Source organism: Wallemia ichthyophaga (assembly GCF_000400465.1).
Source record: "Wallemia ichthyophaga EXF-994 unplaced genomic scaffold scaffold7, whole genome shotgun sequence".
Lineage (NCBI taxonomy): Eukaryota > Fungi > Basidiomycota > Wallemiomycetes > Wallemiales > Wallemiaceae > Wallemia > Wallemia ichthyophaga.
In genome coordinates this window covers 231,974-251,321 of record NW_008806280.1, presented here as the reverse complement: position 1 = coordinate 251,321, position 19,348 = coordinate 231,974, and the positions used below count along the sequence as shown (strand labels likewise).

At 43.1% G+C, this 19,348-nt stretch overlaps 6 protein-coding genes across 6 annotated transcripts; 3 read left to right on the top strand and 3 right to left on the bottom strand.

Moving 5' to 3' along the window:
* Positions 1–29: 29 nt before the first annotated feature.
* Positions 30–1,384, top strand: J056_004222 (Ubiquitin-conjugating enzyme E2 S; the record flags this gene model as incomplete). Its single annotated transcript, XM_009269423.1, has 3 exons — positions 30–639; positions 791–934; positions 981–1,384. The coding sequence occupies 3 exons, from the start codon at positions 30–32 to the stop codon at positions 1,382–1,384; spliced, it is 1,158 nt and encodes a 385-aa protein (XP_009267698.1).
* A 47-nt stretch (positions 1,385–1,431) lies between these two features.
* Positions 1,432–3,840, bottom strand: J056_004221 (AP-3 complex subunit beta-1; the record flags this gene model as incomplete). The annotated part of the gene is made up of 6 exons (XM_009269422.1): positions 1,432–2,466; positions 2,508–2,651; positions 2,694–2,846; positions 2,890–3,229; positions 3,277–3,735; positions 3,782–3,840. 6 exons carry the CDS (start codon positions 3,838–3,840, stop codon positions 1,432–1,434), a joined length of 2,190 nt encoding a protein of 729 aa, XP_009267697.1.
* Positions 3,841–6,505: 2,665 nt separating this feature from the next.
* Positions 6,506–14,839, bottom strand: J056_004220 (Cytoplasmic dynein 1 heavy chain 1; the record flags this gene model as incomplete). The annotated part of the gene is made up of 10 exons (XM_009269421.1): positions 6,506–7,044; positions 7,093–7,285; positions 7,331–8,541; positions 8,589–11,038; positions 11,083–11,246; positions 11,290–12,828; positions 12,876–14,587; positions 14,634–14,648; positions 14,693–14,769; positions 14,817–14,839. 10 exons carry the CDS (start codon positions 14,837–14,839, stop codon positions 6,506–6,508), a joined length of 7,923 nt encoding a protein of 2,640 aa, XP_009267696.1.
* Positions 14,840–14,901: 62 nt separating this feature from the next.
* On the top strand, positions 14,902–17,308 carry J056_004219 (Testis-expressed sequence 10 protein; the record flags this gene model as incomplete). Its single annotated transcript, XM_009269420.1, has 8 exons — positions 14,902–14,928; positions 14,974–15,046; positions 15,091–15,216; positions 15,266–15,735; positions 15,780–16,130; positions 16,175–16,627; positions 16,673–17,020; positions 17,066–17,308. 8 exons carry the CDS (start codon positions 14,902–14,904, stop codon positions 17,306–17,308), a joined length of 2,091 nt encoding a protein of 696 aa, XP_009267695.1.
* A 319-nt stretch (positions 17,309–17,627) lies between these two features.
* Positions 17,628–18,009, bottom strand: J056_004218 (Ubiquitin-like protein pmt3/smt3; the record flags this gene model as incomplete). Its single annotated transcript, XM_009269419.1, has 3 exons — positions 17,628–17,746; positions 17,792–17,887; positions 17,946–18,009. 3 exons carry the CDS (start codon positions 18,007–18,009, stop codon positions 17,628–17,630), a joined length of 279 nt encoding a protein of 92 aa, XP_009267694.1.
* Positions 18,010–18,316: 307 nt separating this feature from the next.
* J056_004217 (uncharacterized protein) lies at positions 18,317–19,347 on the top strand (the record flags this gene model as incomplete). Its single annotated transcript, XM_009269418.1, has 2 exons — positions 18,317–18,344; positions 18,392–19,347. 2 exons carry the CDS (start codon positions 18,317–18,319, stop codon positions 19,345–19,347), a joined length of 984 nt encoding a protein of 327 aa, XP_009267693.1.
* Between the last annotated feature and the right edge of the window lies 1 nt (position 19,348).

Sequence of the window (19,348 nt, the reverse complement as noted above, 5' to 3'; positions counted from 1 at the left end):
GCGCTATCTCTTGATCTCTTCATCGCCCGATGGAAGACAAGTACAAAGAGCTTATTTACACGGACAAGTCGCAGGTGCCCGAGCATCTGCTTAAATATTATTACCAAAGGAACAGGCTATTTAGCCAATATGACCAGGGCATCATTCTCGATGAAGAGTCGTGGTACTCGGTCACACCAGAGCTAATCGCGATGCAAACGGCTGAACGATGCCGATGCGGAACGATCGTTGACGCTTTCTGCGGAGTTGGCGGTAATGCCATCTCCTTTGCCTTCACCTGCGAGCGGGTGATAGCTATAGACATTGATCCGGTTAAAATTGAATTGGCGAGGCATAACGCGAGAATCTACGGCGTTGAAGACAGGATAGAGTTTATACAGCAAGATTATATTAGTTGGGTTAACGAGTACAAGTTTGATTACAATATTGACGTTATCTTCTACTCGCCGCCCTGGGGTGGGATAAACTACATGGATACCTTCACGCTGGATAGCCTAATGCCTGTGACCGGCGCGGAGCTCGTTCGCAGAGCCAAGGCAATCACACCGAATGTCTGTATGTTTCTGCCGAGAAACACAACGCTACAAGACATCAGCCAGCTGGACGACGCAGTCGAAGTAGAGGAAAACTGGATGTCTGGTAAATTCAAAGCCATTACAATATACATGGGAGATTTTAATTATTATTTTTGAGCATTTCCTAACGCGGTTTGTATCTTTAATTCATAACAATATGTCCATCGCACGTCGGATCGCAAAGGAATGTATACAGCTCAAACAAAACCCACCAGACAATATCAGGATATCCTTCAGCGATTCGGACGTGTTTGATGTTGTCGGCTACGTCCAAGGACCGGAAGGCACCCCATACGAGGACGGCTTCTTCAAAGTCAAGTTCAACTTTGGTGCTGACTTCCCAAACAGTCCACCAAATTGTACGCGGATAATTGATTATGTAAACCCACGCTTACAGTTATCTAGGCAGGATGCTAACCAAGATATTCCACCCAAATATCAGCAAGACCGGTGAGATCTGCGTTTCCACCCTCAAGAAGGACTGGAGACCTGAATTCGGTATAGAGCACATCCTTGTTACAATCAAGTGTCTCTTGATCTACCCAGGCCCTGATTCTGCTCTCGATGAAGAAGCGGGAAAGTTACTTCAGGAGAGTTATCAAGACTACTTCAATCACGCGAAAATGATGACTTCTATTCACGCAAGAAGCCGCCCTATCGAGTTCGACTCTTCTCCTTCCCAAATCGAGAATCAGCCCCTCTCAAATGCTCCGATCGAGCCTTCAACCAAACAAGAAAACCAACCTGCAAAGCAACCTTTGAAGTCCAAGGAGGCAAACGCAAAGAAGAAAGGATTAAAAAGACTCTAACTCATCTTTACTCGTTTTAAACTATTTATTGTATACAAGTTTACCAATTAATCATCTACATCGCTCGTGAGATTTCCATCACTCTCCAAAAACCTCTCTAGGTCGTCATCTGCCGCTTTATCTGTGGTATCTACAGGTTCATCATCTTCGTAATCCGCATTTTGTGCGAGTATGGTTTCTACCTCTGCATTGTACGCTGCAATCTCATTACTCATTACCGGCATCGTTAAAGCCTCATCGGCTTGATTAGCCTCACTCTGCTTTACTTCTCTCACTTCAGGACCAGGCAAACCTTCAGTTGACCATTCTGGTAGGCTATTCAAGTAAGTATCTGTCTGAATCCGCACCATGTTGTTGTTTTTGATGGAACTTGTCATTTTGTGCATCACACTCGAGTTTGTGGCCATATTTGTGAGTATAGCATTAGCTTGGTTGCGACGTAAAAGTACTCTAGGTGCTTGATCGCCTTGCTCAGGCACTTCTCCATACAATCCCGCCACCGTATTCATAATCGAATGTCTCCTATTAAGTCCATCAAGTGATTCGATGTCCATGGACTTTACATGGTCAAAATCAGCCGAATCTATGAAAACTTTGCGGGCCATTGCCTGTACACTTCTTATATCAGGTAAGATCGCCATCATTTTGGCCGCTAGATTGAGAATTTGGGTCTGTGTCTTGCTGCCTTCTTCGGAGAATCCCTTTACGCAGCTACGCAGTACATCAGGACCATACTTCCAGACTGACATACCATCCAGCTCGTTCAGTTCATTTTGGGGCGGCTTCTGTACTACTTCACTGACAACCCAAACTAAAGTCGCACGGGCATCATCGTCTACTACTCTTCCATTGAACATCCGCTTTAATAGTCTACGTAGATTCCATGATCCTTGCAAGAGATCAGGGACAAAATTACTCAATTGTATGATGGATTGATGACTTAGTAACTTGTTTGTTGCAGTTGAACAATCTGTGAGCGTCTTGAAGGCAACTTCTGACGCTCTTTTTGATGCACATGACAAGCTGCCGATCGTCTCAATCACCTCAGCTGCAAATTTTGTATCAGGATCAAGGGTATGATTCTAACAGGGGTTAGGTGAAAAAAAAACAGGATTTAACTTACTGAGAGCTCCTTCGCTAGCATTGTGAGCTGAGAGTCATCCAAGACTTTCATTAAATTTTGTAGTATGTTTAGTTTGATTATCTTGGTATAATCTGTGTCACTTTTAACGATGAAAAGAGATTGAAAAAACGGAGTGACCGATTCCTGAAGTTTGTTAGGTATGTTCAGATATCTCTCAATACGCACCGGTTGTTTCTCTGATATCAGCTGTAAAGTTAACATGACGTATGCCGACATTTCAGGCGATTCCTTCCTCAAGCGCATCAAGCACTTGAGAGCCTTGCTTCGGTAGGTGGTAGATCCAAGCGTAAGAAGTGTTTTGGAAGCAGTGGCTGCGACCTGGATCATGTCAGTAAGGGAAGATAGCGTTAATGTCACTCACGGCTGGATTAGGACTGCTTAAGAGATACTCACATCCCATGAGTAGATCCTTCATATCTTTGTCTACAGAATCCTCCTCTAATGGTCGAGGCAAAAACACTCTGCTGTATCTGGCCAGCAAATCCAAAACGATTAATTGAGACCATTCTTCGCAGTCCACTAGCTGTCTGACCAAGTGCCTAAACAATGAATGTAATGCCGATAAGTTATCGTTGAGATCATCAATATCGGGGTGTATTTTGATAAAAGCGTAAGCAGCGGCACCGATCGGGATCGACGATGCACATCTCATCAGCTTCAAAGACAATTCTTTCTGCTCATCGTATGAAGAGTCATCCAGTCTGTGATTTATGAGTATTTCAAAGATACATCTTGTGAAGATCCTTACTCGTAACACTTGGCTATTGCCAGCGCAGCTGCTTTGCGGACGTAAGGATTGGAATCAGTTGCAGCACGCTTGACACATAGCATGCAAATAGGCGCAACTTCCTCGGAGCTTATACTCGATAAAACTCTTATCGACTGAGCTCTCACTAGGGGTGACTGATGACTTGAGTCTTTTTGGAATGAATTAACACTGAGCATCGCAAGATCTGGACATAGTCGGGCATATCTCGTCAGATAAACGTACGCCAATATCTTTATGTGCAGATCCCTTGAAGATACCAGCTTGACAATTGACGGAAACAAGGAAGACAAATCCCTATTGTGAGATAAAAGGACCAAGACACGCTTCAAAGCATGCTTGATTTCGTGCTCTTCTTTTGATGAAAGCTTTGGGATTATGTCTGAGAGCTTATCGTTGGGTGCATCTGCTATGCGAACGGTTGAGCCGAAATCGAAATCTCTGTTGGTAATGAGCTTTGATGCGCTTTGACTTGCTATATAATCACCTCGTAGACTCAGCAATATTCTCGTGGATCCGCTGTTGAAACCTTTTGAAAACGTCCATTGATGGTGGAATGGGTGGAATGGGTGGATTGAGATTATCAGACTCGCACTTGGAAAATTAAGACAAACAGAAAGCGATTCTGCAAGCAGACGCTATTAATTTTACCCTAATTTGCTGTCTTTTTCATCGGTTCCTGCCTTGAGCTGTCTTCTTCGTTCTGCTCTGCCACAAATTACCAGCAAGATGAATACGTAGAGCAGCTTGACATACAATTCTGATACACTGAATTCTCAAATATATTCTGGCAGGTGTTTCTCCGGTTACGACCTTCAAAGCCCAACCTGCGATTCAGGTTTACTTATGAGTTGGCAGAAGGGCTTGGAGGTGTAATGACATTAATACAATAGGTTATAGCTGTCGCTCCAGTAATTTATAAATGCTCAGATCACCCCACAAATGAACTACAAGTGAGAAGTGAGCACGTTTAAGTCGCATTCTTAAAACCAACGGTCTCTTAGTATTTTCAGTATTCCAAATATACTCCCATCTCCTTAAGTTCTAATGACTTGATTTCTCCCTCAAGCCACAGATGTCATCTCAGGTCGTGCATTCATGACTTTCGATTATATCCAAATGTAAAACCTGGAAAAGAGCCCGGTCGAGATTCACAAGTCTTGATTGGAATCATATCTTACCTGTTTCGCCGCTTTAGGTAATGATTCACTTTGCCTATAACAGGTCTTCTTGTTTGTGCTCTCCACTCAATCACAGAATTAATAGCATTGAAAACTTATCGTTTGATATTATAAACATTTAAATACTTGCACATATTTTGATAGATATATACTCTGCCGCGACCCACATCAATACAATCTGCGACAATCAATGACAAAGTCTGGAGGAGTTTTTGGGACGGCAGAAGAATTTGAAGGTGCAATATGATATGTTTGGAAACTATAAACATTACTAGGAACTCTCGCAAATTAAGTATGCTCGAGGCACCATGCAAATGACCAAGTAAATGGGAAAAAGAACACAGAGAAACCGTACACTGACAATTTGAGCAACTTAGCGATACCAAGATTTTGTTCTATTATATTCAGCATGCTAGATTTATTCCCGTATCAGCCCTACGCTCAACATCCACCGAGTTGCATTTCTCGACCCCTATCTTATCTCAGATGGCTGATTTACGAGTTTTGATGATCTCCGAATAAAAAAGCTTCATGAATAGCGCTGGTTGAGCTTAACAAGAATTTGCAGAATTATATCCCTGAGCCTTCAATTGTGCCCTTTAGGCTGTTCGGAAGTTGTAATCCGACATCGCTCTGGAGCACGCTGTAGGATATACATGGAAGATTATACGTGCTTCATCGATAAATACAAGTTAAACTGGCGTTTTGAGACCTCAAGCATCCAAAAATTTGAATTATTCGGCTCTATGAGCGCGATTTACTTTTACAAAGATTAGCTTCCACCGAGCTTAATGCTGGCTTCGGGGGAAAAGTAATTTCAATATCATCTCGGATCATTGCAAGCCAATTATACGGAATTTATTAAAAGAAAAAAGGGAGGGTCAGCCCAACTCTGAAATCACGACTTTTAGCTTCACCAGGTGGATTTCAAGATTTTAAATCATGGAAATGTGAAGGCGATTAAGGCTGCGTTGGAATTGCAGAAGGCATAAGAGTATAATTCATAATTTTTAGACCAGGTTATCCTCCCTGAAACATGCCATATCTAGCTGGATTAGTATAAAAGACATCGGTATGATATGTACGATAAACTCAATCTCGAATTGATCGCAAAATTGATAGCTCCAGAATTCTAACAAACTTTATCAAGCTTCCATTACTCACAGTGCTATCACCAACACGTCATTGAGCAGGCCATTCTCGATTCGGAGATGACATGCTTTACTTTGCGATGTTCTGATATTTAGGGGAACAACTAGCTTTCTCGAGTAATTTATGCATATATATGACTTAGTAGTTGTCCCGTTTTGAGTTTGCGAGTAATTGACCGTATTTGAGCTATTGCTGCTCTGCGACGATCAATTGTAATACTGTAAAGTGAGATTAATGAGAAGTTATGAAGCATATGGACTTTAAATGTGTTTATTCAGATGAAATCAGTTACACTATTACGCTTCAAACCGTCTTTAACCGTCTTGAAGCCGCTCAAGTCTTTTTTCTTACTCACCTTAAAATTACAGCCCATTCAACAAACGCGCATGGGAAGAAATGTCTATTCAAGCAAAGTGACTATTTGAAAGGTTGGGCTCTTATTCAGTATTAGCATGGCCCGAATCTCCACGAAACCGCACTGATATACGACACCGGTGACATCATTGATGCAAGCCAGGGGGAATCCAGATTGATGATTAATAGCGCTACAATTTAATAAGCACGAGACGCTTAAAGCAAGTTCGAGTCTTCACTCATCTGGTTGCTTTGTAGGTTATTGAGTATTTTTTAGATGAGAAAGGCGTTACCAAAATATGATCATGTTTTTTAAGTTTGATCTTGGGTGCGTTCAGATACTATCGCGCTTTGCTGTTGAAATCTGCAAGATACGTTTCTGTTAAAACACGAGCATAATTATTTCTAGTGCGTATAAATATGATGTATCAGAATTGAATCAAACTAGTTTAAATAAAAACATTCGGTTGCATGACTTCCTCTTCTATCGCTTTCATACCTAGCAAACAACTGAGCCCAACACTCTACACACTTGCTGTCAAACATATCGACCGTTGAGTAGCTTTTGCTTGAGACAAAGTATCTTCAGCGCTCAGTTTTACACTGAACAACACCACCTCTCTGTCTTTGTGGTTGAGGTATACAGGTATGGTAACGGGATTTTGTAGCACTTGATTCTGTATTGCTGTCCACTTCAGCTTGCACGTACGCAATCTCACAGGATCAATATTAGTCGCGCAAAGTTTATCATCCACGTAAACAGCACCCTCAAGGTATAGTCCTTCAACTGCAAATCCGCCCTTGTTTGTGTCATTGATATACAGCTCTAAATGCAGCTCTTCTAAAGAGACTCGCGTTCTGTGCGCACTGTCTTGACGTGTCGCGGTAAGGAATGAGCCTGGGAAGAAAAGACCACCGAACCAAATCGTTGATTGTGAAAGTGAGTTTTGCTCGTTGGATAACCTTTGAATTTGCTGTAAACGTAACGCGAAATCAGGCAGCCATTGTGTAATAGTCCAACTGCTAGGAACTTTATAGGCTTTCCAATTACTTGGCACAGTGCCTAGTTTGGTGATTAGCTAATGACAAAATCACCATCAATAAAACTCACCCTTAGTCAGGTCACTCATAAGAGTGCGAAGGTGATTAGTCTGCTTGAGTTCACCTTTACAAACACCAGTCAAGTCTTCAAGATCGCCTCTAACAGCACTGTAAAGCTTTCTACCGAGATCTGACTCCCTCTTAAAGAATCTGAAAATTGGGTCTTGTGCTCGTGAAGCGTCAGAATCAAATTGTGCGATTTCCTGAGCTCTTGTTAGCATTTCCAAAATTAATTGACAAGTACTCACACTTGGCAACAAACCCAACCACTCTTGGCACTTAGTCATCAAATTACGCATCCAGACGGGCTGTTGAGTACTCTCTTCACTTGTACTAACAATAACAGTTTCATCATCATCGGACAAACTCTTCATCTTACGTAACTTCCCAAATAGAGCAGTGCCATGAGCAATAGCAATTACTTTCTCAGCTGTGATTGGCAAGTTGAGCCAGGTGATTGGCTCTCTTTCTGGCAATCTTTCAGCCCACCTTATAAATTGTTCCAATTTAGTTCCTTCAGGTATAACTAAATCGGGTTGACCGTCTACCGCTGGTGCAAGTTGGAAATCAAGCTCATATGCTTCAGGCGTGAATATCTTGTCAACAAACGTGTTGAGTAGCTCCTGATCAAATTCTCTATCAATTCTCCCACCATAGACAGATTCTTTTAACAAAGTTCTGATCGCCTCCCACGGGAAGGTGTTAGGATCTACGTTTGACCTTCCTTTGGCCACTCTGTTGGTCCAAGTGTCTATCATTTTCAGAGCACTAGCCTGGTCTGAGTCATTGAACTCATACAATTTACTCCAACCAAGAGGACAGTATCTTAGTCGCTCCTGAATCACTGCATGGAACCATGCTAGTAAAAAGTACAGTCTCATCTTTTCAACTGGTCCGTTCTGTATACTCAGAGATGGTATATTTCTCAGTGTCTCTAAGATGTTTGCTCTAATACCGGGAGGGGGTTCATTCATAACAATCCTCGACTGACGGAGTATATTGATAGGTACCAGTGGGTTTGTCTCCATAGTCAAGAAAAGCCTAAAGTTTGGCGTAGGGTTGAGCGTTTGGAGTTTTTTCTCGACTTGAGTGAGCCATCCAGGAGCTAAATGTACATTTTTTAGCAACACCCAGTGACCAGCTCTAGACGATTGAGATATTGCTTGCTCTGCCTGCTTAAAACCCTCTGGCGAACCCATCGCTACTGATGTACACTTGATACCCAAACCGCTGACAAGGTTATCCACTCGATAAGATGCATCATAACCGGGTACGGAGCATAGTGCAACCGGAGTTTGGGGTCCAACCTCTTTTTGGACCAGATTCTGGAAGTTGTACGATGCCAAGTTAGCTAAGTCGGAGTGGAAGACACTATTGACAAAGAGTGACGTTGCTTGTATAATTCTGTCTGGACGGAGACACTTTATAATGAGCAGATCCCTCACTTCACGAATTGGTGCTGTCAATTATTGTCAATGATCATCTTTGAGCAGACTGCTGACCTACCTGGCAAACCTTCACTATGAACGAGAGGTGTCTTAAGTTCGGGTTGATTGGCTTCAAGGAAACTCTCCCATTCTTTCAAATTGTTCCTGATATCGGCCTTCAAGTCAGTTAATGATGGTATGCGAGTAGTAAGTAACTCTATTTTCGCAGCCTGCTCATCATTGAAGACGCTCTCGAACTCATTTGCGGCCGAAGTCTTGCCAGCTAAAGAGTCGCCACCTTCAATAAGAAAATCGAACTCATCCTCATCGTAGGCTCCGGCTAAAGTTCTTAACTTAACTTGAGCAAGTAAGACTGCTAACATAGCATGGTCAACGTGTAACAACGATCTAGAGGTGCGTTGAAATGTGACCAGAAAGAGGTCATTAGTGAGGACGTCTAGTCTCTCTTTATGGTCTGTAATTCCGCTCAAATGAGGATTTTGACGTATGATGAAATCAAAAATATCTGAAAAGAACCTCAAAGAAAATTGATAAAAGTGGTTGATGAGATTCAATTGATCCATAACAAAGAACACAGATGAGCAAGCAGATGCAAGCGGCTGGTACTCAGAAGTCACATGATCTACCTCCGCCATAGTTGTATCAGTATCCTCAACTTGAACCGTAACATCAGCAGCCTCTTTCTTCAGTGTTTCGAGAGTTTCAATGACTTTGTCATCATCAAGAATGTTACCAGTTGACTCATTCAGCGCCTGTAGCAGACCTTTTTCCAAGAAGTGCAACCGCAGTCTGAACTCGCCCTGTAGTTTGAGAAGATTTGTTCTCTTTGCATCTACGTCTGGTCTTTCTGATTTGAGCACTTGGTCTAGAGATTGAGATTGGAGAGAGCTTCTCGTCATGGTAAAGTTTACGAACGTTACTCTACTGCAAACATCTGGACTGAATTCGACACTTGGATCACGTGTCATTAGGAACATGTTGAAGGCAGGCGAGTAGTCGATGTCTTGATTACCAACACGAATAAGTACACGACCACCACTTCTTCGAATCTCCTTGTTTAATATTGGGTTAATGATCGGATCCAAAAACTCTACATCCTGAACGAGTATTGGATTACCGAATCTCATTGCTGATTCCAGCTGCTTTAGGAATGAGTTGTCCGAAAAGCTGGTCACACTCAATTTTCTGTTCGAACCTTTATACTCGTTGATAAGGAAATTAGATGCTTGACCAGATGGATCAATGATGAGTGGGAACCTGTTAAAACGACTCATCATGATGGCATTCTCTGTACAGAGAGTATCTGCTGGAAGAGATTTAGATTGCCAGCTAAGTCTGTCATCGGCAGTCGAGAGATAGTCGGCGAACGAGAGCTCCTGTTTGAATTTAATACCAGCATCATTCATATATGTAACCCAGCCATTCCACATTGCTTCTCTGTACTGTTGGTCAAAGAAGCCAGCATATGCGAGGAAAGCAGCTGATAGAAGTACGTCTCCAACAATCGTACTCATTTGAGACTCGAATGTCTTTGAGCTTGTCTCCCAACGATCTTGCTCGGCTGAAAGTGAACTCAACAATGTTTTACTTCTTTCGACTTTTTTCTGTACGCGCTCAGTCTCACTCTTAATAGCTTGCTGTTCCGAAATTAGGCCTGCATACTCGTCCTTGTACTTTCCTATGCTGTCTTCGAGCTCTTTGATCATGTCAATTATAGTGCTGGCTTGCTTCTGTGTGTGCAAACTCTTTTCTTCGAGATAGTGCACCTCGTTCCTAAGTGGACCGACCCTGTCGAGTATCTCCGCAAAGTGTACTTGAGCAATAACCCATTTAACTAAAGGTCCACATGCTTTCGATGCACGATTAATGTCTTCGAAGTTGTACTTAGGTCTCGACATGAACTCATTTTTAATACGATCGCTGAGGCTCTTAGACATTTGCTTGGTAGTGTCGAAGTTAACGATTGAATGGATAAAATCATCTCTTCTGATGATACCCTGAACGGTCTTCCAACCATCAAGTTTATGTCCCAGTACGGTGCAAACGGATTCCATAGCGAGCTTGACACCTTCTGGAGGGTTACCCATAGATCTGACTTCTGTGAGATGTTGCTTCTTGATATTACTAACGGACTCCTGTGCACTTTTAACAGCTGGTTCAGCATCAGCAAGATCAGTCATAACAACCTCTTTCCTCTGCGCTATGTTTTTGTTCTGTTCTTGAAGCTGACTTTGAATTTGGATTGAGGTAGCTTTGTTGCTCTCGGCCTGTTTCTGCTCTTCAAGCATTTTGGCTAATTTTTCATCTCCCTCGGCAACTTTGGCTTTCAATTGAGTGTCTTTTACGGCTAAGCTTTTTTGAAGTTCATCAACTTGAACTACCGTATCGCGTAGTTTATCTAAACCAACATTCAAATGACGCTGTTGCTCTTCCAGTTCATTACGCTTTTCATTGAACAACTTAACGTATTGGTCAATAAAATCCAAGTAGTGTCGAGGAGTGACATAGCTGAATCACATGAGCAATAATCTCAAAACGTGAAAGACACTCACTTATAACGACCTTGTCGTTTACTCAAGCGCTTGCTGATCTCATGTAAAGATAGGTGCACGTAAACGAAGGCGTTTACAACGGCACCTCTGTAAGTAAGATCTGCTTGAAGAGTATGATGAGCAGTGGGAAATGGAGCAGGCGGGTTGTAAACACGCGTATCGATCTATGCAAGGGTTAGAAACGCAAACCAATTAGGAAGTACTCACATCAAGAGGATCAGTAAGCTCGGAAGCTACGGTTGCAAGGGAGGCAGGTGCCCAATCACCCATCCATGTAACAACACAGCGGTTGAAAAGTGCAGGGGACGTAGCAGCTCTTGAAGCCAAGCCATTTTCTGGTGGATTCATGGTGAAAACAACATGTAAGTTTCTTGAGACTTGACTAGTGAACCACCTGTATAATTCGTCGTGCGAGTCTAACATCATGCCGTTTCTGGCTGCCCCTTCTTTACAAGCTGTCATAAGTGAAGAATGCTCATCTCCTTCAAACAATCCTGGAACCTCGGCATTGGCGAGCAAGGTATTCATACGCTCCAAAAAGCCTGAGTCAAGAACATTTGATTCGTCCATAATGAAGCAAATTTTCTCATCTTTCGTGCCTGCTCTGCGCAGTACTGTTTTGAGGTCTTCGTCGAAATCTTCACCTGTATAGCTATTCGAAACTTTGATTTGGAAAATACTGAGACCATTCATCCAAGCGACAAAGCGTGAAAGCGTTGTTTTGCCACTACCACTGACACCAATCAATAAAGCATGACCTTGTACTTGTCGGAGAACTTTATCAATACGTAAGACATTGTCAAGAACATCGTCGAACAAAACAAGCTGAACATCAAGCTCTTCCTCTTCGAATATGTGTAAACGGGACTTAACGAATTCTCTCAATTCCTCACGATCAACAGAGACGTAATTCTTAGACAACCAATTGGAGAAAAGAATTGGCCTGGAAAGCGCACTTTCGCTCTCGATATTCTGGAAGTGCTTTAAAGCAATAGAATCAACGCGTTCATCTGTCCACTTTCTCTCATCTGCGCCAACAAGCCTGTCTTGGAAGAGACGAAGAGCCTCATGTGCCCATATTCTGACAAGACCTTCAACTGTAAGCGTATCTAATGGTTTTATCGCATCAAAGATGCCTCTAGCCCAACGAGTCAATTCACGTGGTGAATAGATATAGTGAGCTTGAATATCAGCCGTAAACCTTCTCTGTGACTCAAGATAAAGTTCAACCATTGCACCAGTCAAAGCCTCAGCATAGCCGCGCAATTGAGGGACCGACTTGAGTAAAGCGCGATTAAATGTGCCGTAAATTTGGTTGAGAGATATTTCACCGGGATAGTCGACCATGACAAGTGGTGCGTGTCTAAGGAATCTTTGGGTCAGTGGAACACGTCCAGGATCAGTAGGTGGGTTACATGCACCAACAAATTGAATTCGTTCCAGCTGCACCCATGTCATATCAGATGTGCGCCAGTAACCGTTCGATTCCACTAATTGACGCAGGAAAGAGATAACCTTTTGTGTACCATACTTGTCTAAGGCCGGCAAATTGATCTCATCACAGAAAACCACCAACCAACGACCGATTTGAGATGGAGCCAATACATTTCCATTTGGTGTTTTACGAAGTTCACAGTATTGTTCGAATGTTTTCAAAATGAGCTCTGGCGTGGTAGCAGATGAGAAGTTAAGTCCAACAATTTCCATATCTGGTAATTTACGTAATGCAGAGAAGAGTGTCATTGTCTAAATTGAACATTAGTATAAATCTTGACATAGGTGAAAATACTTACTTTACCAGATCCTGGTGGCCCACAGAGCATCAGAGGTTTGTGTTCAGACAGCCAAGAATAGAGAACCTCCTCATGTCTGATCGTATCAACGGTAGGAACGACCACATCAGCAACAGTAACAGCATGAGTCTCTAGTTCGATTGTAGGAACTTTCTCTGTCCAATTGAACCAGTCTGAAGTAGCCACGTTTACATCGAAGTCTATTAAGGACATACCATCACCAATTATTGGTAACTCAATTGTCGTGAGACCCCGTAAATAGTCACCCATTTCAAGACGGAGGTCTAATTTTGTGTCGCCTGTAAAAGCCCAAACAATAGCTACTAAAAGGCGCTTGTTGATGTATTGCTCAACGTGTTGAATTGAAAGGGGGAAATCTGAATGTTGGAGATTGTGATCAATAACATTTCTTATAGATTTATTGATAAGTGAGAAGAGCGTAGTGAGTGCGCGCATGAAGGTGAAGTCCATTATGTGCTCGTAAGTAGCAGCATGTTTTAGTGCACTGTCTACTATCATGCCTGGCTGAAAAGAAGGCTTGAGAATGTCCACCACATTTCTTTGAAGTTGAAGTGAAGGAGAAGTCTGGTGGTTTTTGTTTGAAATAACCTCGCCACGCCGCACTGTCATATCGATGCCAGTCTCTTCATCACCATCGAGAGGCATGTTTGCAAGGGTATCAAGATAGTTTGTACAGTACATTTCCTGTGTGACAGCATCACCGCTAAACCAAATCATACCACATCTACTGACAGTTGCAGGAGTTGCATACTTTAGATGCTCGACTTCAAACATAATCTTAACGTTGGATGGCAGATTGAGACGCTCACCGTTGGGGAGAGTGAGAAGCTTGTTGTCATCGAGAACACTGTTGAGGTTCTCAACCCATTCAGGATCAACATCACCATCAAAGATGATCCAATGTCTTTTTGAGCTTTCACCGCGAACATTATCGACGATTTTGCGCAAGATATGGGTGAAAAGGCCGTCGTTCCATTCACGTGTGGTTTGATCAAGGGTACCGTAAAGCGCTTCTTTGGACATTGCTTTGGGATCAATGACGTAAGAAACGCTTTCAACGCCGTCAAGTCTTTCTAAAGCTTGAGATAATACCTGCCAAGCTTGAGTTTTACCAGTACCAGCGGGACCAACCATCATCAAACCGTGCTGAATGCGTTGAATCTGGTAAAGTTGCAAAACCTTGGTGAGCCATAAGTCACCTTTAACGAGCTTCCTCTCGGAGCAAACAAGAGCAATTTTTTCTTTCAAAGCAGACAAATCGACGGGTACGTATTCAACACCTGGAAAAACGTCTGATAAGAGGTTAGTGAGTAAGGGGACATCCTCAGCGACGAGTTTTGGGACGATAGTTTCAGTAACGCTTTGAATAAGTATTTCTTGTTCGATAAGGCTGTTCTCGCCTTGGTTGGGGGTGTCAACAGAGGATAAGATACGATCACGCTTGAGATTACCGGCGGAAATGAGGACAGCCTTGAGAGCACGAAGGCCAAAATCATAGTGAGGCTGAGGAGAGAGCTGCTCGGCGCAGAGAACGAAAAAGGGGACAATCTTAGAGGCGAGCTTTTCGGCGGATCTGAAACCTTGCGAGAAAAGCATGACTTGGGCGATAGATTCTCTATCAGGGTGAGTCATAGCCTGAGATCTGAATAATTTCTTGAGATTGTCTGGTAAATTACTGCGACCGGCGTAACCTGTACGCGGTTAGAGAGGAGAGGAATGCAATGGAGAGTGGCTCACCGGGATTGCTGGTAACTGAAATTGAAATTAGAATTGCCATATGAACCGATAAAACCCACCAAAAACGCCCATGCGCTGATTTATATTGAGTGACTTGCCGAGCAGCTCTACATGGGCAGTACCAGATAGAGCATCTCTAGGGGAAAATGAGATTTGATTGGCCAGAATGAATAAAAAGCTAACCTCTGTGGCTGAGTCGAATTCATATTTTGATAAATGAGAATTGGGTATACGCGTGGGAGATGATGGTTGAGTGTTAACCACCAAGATGCCAAAGCAGGCGCCAGATTTCAGAGTTTGTGATTGCCTGAGATTTTGAATAATTTAACAAGTAAAATAGAAGCAGAAAACAAAGCTTGGTAAAGGGAAGCAGGCGGCAACGAATTCGACGAATACTTCATTTAAAGCAAGATGTCAGTTGGGTGTACTGATAGTGTGTGTATCTAACCCACATTAGCCGTTGCTTTGCCTGGACAGAGTATTCTCAAGGACGTTGATGAGAATGAACCACACACAAAGCGTAATTTAACGTTGAAAGACTTGTTGGTTCATTTGAAGCATTATTCTCCAAATATGAGAAGAGGTGGGCTTTCTATCCTTTAGCCAATAATCCATTTACCAACTCCCACCAGACGGCGTTTTGGGTCTTCGCGAATTGATAACAAGCTACCCAAGCACAATAAACCCAAATCTAACATCTATATTCGATGGTATCACTAAGCTTATCGTTGATGAAGATGCTGCCGTTCGTAGAGCTCTCCATTCCCTGGCTTCAGATTTGTTTCCTAGAATCCCTAAGCCAAGTTGGACCCCTTACTCCTCTATCCTTCTTTTATTCACTGCTTCTGGTCTCTCTCACATTTTCCCAGAGGTTAGATTGGACAGCATTAAGTTCCTTGACATTCTCATCGATTTCATTCCCCAATTCGTCATAAATGGCTGGGCAGTTGCTTCTTCTTCCACCAATCCTACGTCTATAGGCGGCAGGCAGATTATTGAATGCTACTTGGCTTTGCTTAGCGCAAAGGGCGACGATAAGGGTCCTGCTGCTGGCTCAACCGTCACCACTACCGCCAATGCTATGTTCACGCTTAGTGTCAAGGTGAGCTATTTCATTCGATACATACAACTCTAACACACCATCAGTCTAGATTGGTTGTTCTCAAGTCACTCTCAAAGTTCCTCAAGACCGCCCTCTCTTCCAACGACGCCTCAGACAAACTACCTCTTTGGCCATTTGCATCCGCTTTTGCTTCTCAGCCGGCTTTCGACGTTTTTGTTAAACGTATACGGAGATCTGCTTACTGTGATACTGGTAAAGAAACTGTACAATGGCATAGTAGTCATGATGCCTGGAAAGGATGTATGAGCGGTTACAAGTCTGAAATTATGGAAGCTGGTGGTAGCTTGACGTCCGATGAGCTCAACAATGCTATTGGGTTGCTCGAATCCACCCAATCAGCTTCGAATTTCACACCAGCTGAAGCTGACGTCTTGGTAAGTCTCATATAGTGACATATAGGTAGCTGACGATAATATAGTCATTGACTCAGTCATTATTTAGTGTCATCGTCTCGGTATTTCTTGAATCGGCACCCTCGGTCTTTACCATGTCCAATACACCCCCGGATTCGATCCACCTGGAGTCAATAACGGCTGTAGTGGAAATATGTAGGGAAACTTACGGCTACTTGCTACGTAATTGTTCAGAAAGACACATAATAGAGAAGGAGTTGAGTATAATTCTCACTCACATGTCAAAGTACTTCCCATTTGGCGGTGACTTCCTTCAAAAGCAAGCAATGGAAGTCGATCAGTACATGCTCCAGCTGAATGTTCTATACTGCGAATTAGTCTCGTCTTTGTTGTTGTCGCAGTCATCCAGAGAGGGAGTTTCGAGTGGTGCTAGCAAGCGTGAGCAAAAATTAGACAAAAACATTCAAGTACAGATGAATAATGTTTGCGAGTGGCTTAGCAGTATGTTAAGTGGAAACGTCAGTTTTTCTCTTATCTATCATCTCTTGCTGATGATCCTCTAGATGACAACAGCTGCTCAACCAATGGGATTAACAGTGACTGCGGACACATACAGGTGTCTTGTATCATCATTCTGGGCTTTATTGAATCTTCCAAACTCAGTCGACGCTTCGAAATTAATTCTAGAAGCATTACTCACCCACTGCACTCAAGCGGGTATTAAATCCGAGACTAAGTTGTTGTCTGTGGAATTTATCGCCAGGGTCTATCTGACTCAATATGAAATGGATTATAAGGGGCAATTCAAATTGATCAACAACTCAGAGCAGGATAAGATGTTGACAGGTTGGTTCAACAACCTACCAAGATTACTTTGGGAGACCAACAATCATAATATCGGACTAACGGAGGTGAGTTTTCCTCTAACAGCTTTAAACCTCTGACGAGTGCGCCAGGTGATACTCGATGTAGTTCAAGCTGTGATGATTATGGATACGTCCAACGAGAGCAAGTCATCGATTGCGCCTGGGATAAAGCTCTTCTATGAGGCGCACCATGCAACCAAGGGCAGTATACCTGGACCATGGACCAGAATCAGCGATCACTATATACACGATAGGGGGATTGAGTTGGCTTATACGACTGGGCTATCGTCGATCCCAAGTCAAGATGCATACTGGACTAGTTTACAGGCGTAGAAGGATTGATTTTGTATTTTTTTGTCATAACTTATTACTTTACAACACAATCACGGTTGAAATATCTGATGACGCGTCGCGATGTAGAGGCGTATTTATGATTGTGCTAATTAAGCACCACCGCACGACTTGAATGAATTTATGTGCACAACTTTAAGTTTATGTTGCGCTGCTAGCAGACATACAAGGAAAATGATAAATAGGACAATTTATGTACAGCGGCGAGTGCTGGAATGGTAGATTTATTAATTATACACAATGCTTCAATCGTTCGGTGAAACTTTTCACTAGGCGTGAGGACATCGATGGTGTGAGGAATTTAAAGGCCGCCAATTTGGGAGACGTGGGCCTGTAATTGGTCGTCGTCTTCCATTTCATATTGCTTGACGGTATCGTCTGGATCCAATCTGTCGCCGTTGAATGTGAATCTAACAGTGGCTGTGGTGGAGTGAGAGGAGGTGCAAAAGGGCAAAGGAAACGCACATTGATCTTGACCAGTTCTTTGGCAGAAAGCAGCAAATATTTTACCAAGCTTTGTTGTTGGCTTTACCGAGAATTGTATTTCATCTTCACTACCGCCTGGGAGAAGAAGAGTGGAATAAGAATATGCGCGTATTTGAATATCTTATAGACATACCCTGGCTGTAAGCGACTTTGAGATTTACTTTGCCGTCGTTGGCGTTCGTCTCGTTTTCGGCCATCCTGGGTGTAAATGTTCAAAAGCGATGGTATTCGTGAGAAGGTACGAGGGGAATGTGGGGGATACAGTTGCAAGCGATATTTGATTGGCGTAGTATTTGCTCATACTCAAACCCATTTATACGGTTTATACGAATTGTTGATGGGCACACAGTACACAAGGCACAGCGCTGTATATTCAAGTACAAATAGCGCTATTTGGCTTGGTGCAAATTATTGTACATCCACTCTCACGCTGCTCGTTAAATTTGCGGTTAATCACGGCAAGTGAACCCATCCGCTCCTATAGACGCTTACACCAAAACGATCATGTTTAAAAATCTTGTAAACAGCGTCGGTGAGTGGATTAACAGGCTTTTTAAGCATACGCTGACATTCTTAAAGGTCGCCGCTCTCTTAGCACCTCTGCTAGACGCACGAACAACCTCTACGACCAATCCATCCCAAACCTCGCTGTAAATAAGGACACTAGAGTTCTCTGTCAAGGATTCACAGGTAAAACTGCTACCTTCCACTGCAGAGAAGCCATTTCGTACGGTACCAACATGGTTGGCGGTGTCAGTCCTTCAAAGGCAGGCACTGAGCACTTGGGTTTACCTGTCTTCGGATCTGTCAAGGAAGCTGCCCGTGAAGCTAAACCTGATGCTACCGTCCTCTACGTTCCTCCTCCTTTCGCTGCCAATGCTATAATCGAAGCCATCGAGAATGAAATCGGCTTGATCGTCGCTATTACTGAAGGTATCCCTCAAGCTGATGAAATCAAGGTTGCTCACGTACTCCGCCAACAAACTAAATCTCGTCTTCTTGGTCCAAACTGCCCTGGTGTCATAAATCCTGACGGCTGCAAGATTGGTATCATGCCTGGGTACATCCACTCACCAGGAAAGGTCGGTATCGTGTCTAGATCTGGTACTCTCACTTATGAAGCTGTCCAACAAACCTCTGAAGTCGGTTTGGGTCAATCTATCTGTTTGGGTATTGGTGGTGATCCTTTCCCAGGTACCACCCACGTCGATGCCCTTAAACTCTTGCTTCACGATCCAAAGACTGAGGCTGTCGTTTTGATTGGTGAGATTGGTGGTTCATCTGAAGAAGAAGCTGCAGAATACATCAAGCAAAACAATATTCACAACAAGCCAATTGTCGGTTTCATCGCTGGTGTTTCAGCTCCACCTGGCCGTAGAATGGGTCACGCTGGTGCTGTCATCTCTGGTGGTGGTGTCGGTAAGGCTGAGACTAAGATTAACGCTCTCAGAAACGCAGGTGCAGTTGTTGTTGAGTCCCCAGGTGAAATTGGTGCTGCTATTCTCAAATCAGCTAAGGCCGCTGGTATCGCGTAAA